The sequence below is a fragment of the Tupaia chinensis genome, unplaced genomic scaffold, assembly GCF_000334495.1.
Source record: "Tupaia chinensis unplaced genomic scaffold, TupChi_1.0 Scaffold147351_1, whole genome shotgun sequence".
Classification (NCBI taxonomy): Eukaryota; Metazoa; Chordata; class Mammalia; order Scandentia; family Tupaiidae; genus Tupaia; species Tupaia belangeri.
Genome location: NW_006207202.1, coordinates 378078 through 383384, shown reverse-complemented (window position 1 = coordinate 383384; position 5307 = coordinate 378078). Strand labels below are relative to the sequence as shown.

Genomic DNA, 5307 nt, shown 5'->3' with positions numbered 1-5307 from the left:
GCCTTGCCCCTGCATCTCCCCTCCCTACCACACACACACACACACACACACACACACACACACCAGTGTCCCAGCCACACTGCCTTGGACTCACCGGCTCAAGTAGAAGGCGAACAGGTTCTGAGCAATGAGGCCTTGTTTCCACAGGTTGTCGAAGACGGGAGTGGCCCCTCGAAGGGCGAGGCTGGGGTAGCTCAGCCCCAGGATGCCGTCAAAGACAGCGAATTCCATGAAATTGCCAGGCTCCTCCTCTAGGCTCAGGCTGAAGGCCTGGGATAGGTCCACAAGGCCCCCGATCTGCAGGAGGAAGGGTGTTCCTGCCGACAGGGTTGAGAAGGGGGGCTAGGGCCCGATGGGAGTGGAAGTGCGTGAGGAGAGGCTGCTAGCCCCCAGAGAGGCCCCAAGGCCAGGGTGTGCCGTGGGTTGTAGCTGAGACAAAAGACAGGCAAGGACCGGGTTCTGACCCAGTGCTGTCGTGGGTTTAACCAACCTCACACTGTCTGGATTCATTCAGATAGGCTTGTCTTGTCTTTTTCTTTTCTTTCTTTCTATCTTTCTTCCTCTTTCTTTCTTCCTTCCTTCCTTTCTTTCTTTTTTTTTTTCTTTTTTTTTTTTTTTTTGCTATAGGGCACGTGTGGTCACCACAGAGAGATGGAAAGTGAGACTTCACTCCCTAGGGGGGATGACCACTCTCTAATCCCTTTTCCTCCATTCTCTTTTGGGATCTTGGGCACATACTCACACATGCCTGGGGCTTAGGTGGAAAACGGAGATTCTGGACGTGACCGAATAGTCCCCACTTGAGAACAAATGGGTGGAGAGCAGGATAGTCTTTTTTAGTTTTTGCTAGAGGGTATGTGCACTCACCAGAGAGAGAGAGAGAGAGAGAGAGAGTGAGAAAGCATTCCCCATGGGGCATGGTGACACCGCAATCTCTCCTCCTCCATCTCTCCCTCCTCTTGGGATTTTGGGCATGCACACATGTATTGGCATGTTTTTTCAAGCTGCCCTGCTGTGTTTTTCTTAAGCCATCAGGTTCAGGATTCGAACCACGTGGTCAGCCATGTAAGATCCAGCTGCCCTGCCCTAATCCTCAGGACACAAGCCAATCCCAGGATACTTTTTTTTTTTTTGAGAGGTTTTTGTTATAGGGTGCGTGTGCTTGCCAGACAGACATAGAGAGACAGATATACACAAAGTAAAAAATCCCCCCTCAGGGAGAATGGCCATGCCGCAATCCCCTCTCCATTCTCCTCTCAGGATCTTGGGCACACACACACATGCGCCCGGTGTGAGTTTAAGCCACCAGGTCCAGGACTCGAACCGTGGTTGACTACATGGGAGTCCAGTGATGTAGCCATTATGCTGACTGCTGGTCCCTCCAGGATACTTTTTTTTGCAGCACCATGATGTGATGACAGACACAGTGGGCACTTACTGCAAACTGCAAAGGTAGTCTTTTCTGCACCCCTGGGAGTAGTAGCCCCCTAGACCATGTAAGCCACCAAAGCTCTTGTGAAAATCCCCTCGGGAAACTCGTTAGCTAGTGTGTGTGTGTGTGTGTGTGTGTGTGTGTGTGTGTGACTGTGTACTGAGCACTGCGGTGGGCAGCCCATAGTATTTATTAGATTCCCAGAGGTCTCCAAGGCTCCCCAAGACAAGAACTCCCTGGCCAGGCAGGGCTCTCCTGAATCTGTGCCCTTGCTGTCCCTGCCTGTCCCCAGAGCCCCAGACCAGGTCTGTTCTCTCTGAAACACCCCACTCCTGCACGCGTCCTGGGTCACAACCCAGCCTTGTCTCATGCTGGCTCGGTGACCTCGGGCAGAGCATGTGCCCGCTGACTTGGTAAAATATGACACTAGTGCCTGCCACGTGGGCGAGAATGACATAAGTTCTTACGACTCAAGTGCCCGGCACAGCGTGAGAGTAGGACAGTGGAGGATTCTTACCCACCTCTGTCCCTGCTCCCAGCAAAACCAGCCTTGGAGAAAGGAGCTGAGAATCTGTGTCCTTGAGCACCTCCAGCCCACGTCCTCATGACCTGGGCTAGCCCTCCGGGAGCAGGCCGCGTGTCAGCGGGCACAACCTCCCCACGGGCCGACTTTGGGCAGATGGGCACACCCCAGGACCCCACAGCTGGTCCTGAGAGTGGCAGTCGTGCCCAGAGCCAGCCCTCCCTCGGCCTCTGGCTTCCATGTTACCTGAACAGTGTCGTAGGCGAGAAATCCCGATACCTTCCCGGAGCCGTAGACGAGGTTAACGGGCTGGCCGGAGACCAGGAAGGTGGAGGACAGCAGAGGGTTGAAGGTACGGTGCGTGGCTGCAGGCACAGGGGCGGGCGTCCCTCAGGCCGACAGCACCAAGGCTGGGGCAGGGAGGACAGGAGACGGACCCGGGCACTCACCACAGGCCCGGCTGGAGCAGTAGACAGAGGGCACCCACAGGTCAGCAGAGCCCGTGTCAAAGACGACCTTGAACTTCTGAGGGGGCGTCCCGATGCTGATGACGCCGACGTAGGCCAGCTGTGGGGGCCAGGGAAGGCCTGGTTAGGCCAGGCCTGGCCACACTCAGCTGTTCCTGATTTCCAGGGTGCTAGTCTTCATCTGGGTATCTCCATGTCTCCTGAGATCACTCTCCAATGGCACCACCTCGCAGCCTCTGCTCAAGCCAGTGCCTTCATTTGAGACGCCCTCCGATCTCCCCTACCACTCTCCAAATCCTTTTCATACTGCAAGGCAGTTTGGGTACCTTTTCCTCCAGGCAGTCCTTCTAGGCCACCCCAAACCATTGCGCTCTTTCCTTCCTCTAAACTCAAATTGTCTTGAATCCATACCACATGGTTGGCTCTTCTATTTGACATTTGTTTACTTTTGGCATTTGTTACATGTTTTTTCCTGGCTAGGCTGTAAGTTTTCGAAGAAGAGACAAGGCCTTTATTATAGTATCCCACAGTGGAGAGCCTTGGTAACTTATTATTATTATTATTATTATTATTTCAGTTTGCCATAGGGTATGTGCGCTTGCCAGAGAGAGAAACCACCTCCCGGGAGAATGGCCACAACATAAACCCTTCTCCATTCTCCTCTTGGGATCTTGGGCACCCCAGCACACACACCCAGTACGTTTGTCAGGTCACAGGGTCTGGGACTCTCACCACATGGTCTGCCATGTGGTCCCAGTTGCCTTAACCTCCACACCACCCTACTGGCCCTGGGCTCAATAACTTTTTATTGGTGTGATGCTTGGGGCTGAACTTCTCCTACCCATGGTGCTGAACTTGTCATTTGATTAGACATGGCCCACGCTTCAGTGACTCTTTTAGTTAAAGAAGAACAAGTAGGCCCGCCAGTGGCATGGGAGTTAAAGCAACAGGATCCTCATGGCCAACTGTGTGGTTCGAGTTCTAGGCCTAGTGGCCTGAAAAACATGCCGGCACATGTGCGTGCCCAAAATCTCAAGAGGAGGATGGAGGCGAGAAGGGATTATGGTATGGCCATCCTCCCTGGGGGTGCTTTCTCACTTCCCCTCTCTCTCTCTTTCTCTCTTTCTCTCCACTTGGCCATTGCTGGGCCCAATCACCTAGACCAATAACTGAGGGTAGGGTGTTTTCTCTTCTGGAGATGGATCCTGGTCCTCATTGTTTATGTCTGCACAAGCCCCAGCCCTAACTTGCTGGTTCACACCCCCAGTGAGCCCCACAGCCTGGAGGGAGCCCATCCTCCCTCCACACTCACATCCAGGTAGTTCCTCAAGGGCTCGAAAGATACTCCTGGGTCTGGCTGCTTGTGAAGAAACTTGTAGGCCAGGCTGTTAGGATACTTCTCCAGGTAATCTTTCAGCGTGTTGTTTCCCCGGAGGTTTTCGCGCATGGATTTGATCTTCATCAAAGGGATTCTTTCACCAAGCATTAAGAAGAGACACAGCCCGAGACTGCAGGGGGCTCCACACCACGATGTGGTCCCCACACCTTGCATTGCAATTGCATACTGCATTTTCCAAGCCTCCTTATGAACGTTATCTTATTATCCGGCCAGGCTGCCCAACACAATGGGAAGCTCCTGACAATGGACCTAGGTCTGAATCCAGCTTCTATTGTGTAATCTTAGGCAAGTCACGTAACCTTTCTGAGCCTTCAGCGTCCCTATCTATAAAAAAGATGGAATTATGGGCCCAGCGGGTGGCGTGGTGGTTAAGGTGCTGGATACTCCCACATGGCTGACCACGGTTCGAGTCCTGGACGTGGTGGCTTGCTTTCTCACTTTCCTCTATCTCTCTCTTTCTCTGTGTGTCTCTCTCTGGTCAAATTAAAATGAATGAATGAATGAATGAATGAATAAATAATTCTTTAAAAAAATTTTTTTAAAAAGATGGAATGATAACACCCTCTTCGCATAAAATGTTGGGGGTCTTAAATGAGATGGTGGACATAGTCCACCTGCTATGGGAGGCCTCCACAGCGACAGCCATTAGGATTGCTGTCACCGTGTCAATCTCTGTCGATGCAGCCCTGAGAGAGAGGTAGAAGGGGGTCATTACGTCTCTTTACAGGGGAGAAATCTGAACAGCAGGGAACCGGTGATGGGGCTGTTGTTACACAGCTTGTTAGTGGCAAAGCTTGGTCTAGAAGAAGCCCTCCTACTCTCCAGGGTTCCACCAGAAACCAGGGTGGGCAGGAGGGTGACAGTGTGAGAAGGAGCACAGGAAGAGAGCTGACGCCACTTGTCTCATACTTACGTGACCAAGCACTCTGAGAGGGCCACCAGCCCAAGGATCCCAAGCCACTTCATGCTTCCTTCCTGGGTTTAAAGTGCTCCGAGCATGCAGAGACCTTCAGAAGTTGCTCATTAAATATTCTCTGTTTGCCCTATCATCCCCTCAAAGGCCACTAATGGAACTTGATAAGAAATACACACCTTCCCCGTAAGATCTTTCCCCCCGCCAGTGTTCGTGAGAAGGGGACATAGGAAATTCTCAGAATACACAGGTTTCTATTTGTAATCTATTTCTTGGGGCTTGGCTAAGAAAACCAAAACAGAGTTACTTGTCTAACAAAGAGTGGGAAACTCTTGCTATCTTGGAGATAAAGGCACTGTGAAGAAAGTGATAAAAATAAGTGCCGAGATCAGCAGGTGGCATAGTGGTAAAAGCACTGGACTCCTCCATGGCCGACTGCAGTTCAAGTCCTGGACCTGGCAGCTTGAAAAAAATCACATGCACATGTGCCCCAAATCCCGAGAGGAGAATGGAGGAGAAGAAATTGCAGCATGGCACTTCTTTTTTTTTTTTAATAATTATTTTAGTGCGCTT

The 5307-nt window shown here is 51.7% G+C and overlaps 1 protein-coding gene across 1 annotated transcript in view; it reads right to left on the bottom strand.

Moving 5' to 3' along the window:
• Positions 1-4787, bottom strand: part of LOC102490497 (pepsin F) — a 16055-nt gene extending 11268 nt beyond the window's left edge. The window contains exons 1-5 of the mRNA XM_006169630.3: positions 4735-4787; positions 3735-3894; positions 2405-2522; positions 2202-2320; positions 95-297 (exon numbers count right to left, since the gene is read on the bottom strand). Coding sequence (XP_006169692.1) covers positions 95-297; positions 2202-2320; positions 2405-2522; positions 3735-3894; positions 4735-4787 — 653 coding nt within the window. The remainder of the gene's footprint in view (positions 1-94; positions 298-2201; positions 2321-2404; positions 2523-3734; positions 3895-4734) is intronic.
• Positions 4788-5307: the final 520 nt, after the last annotated feature.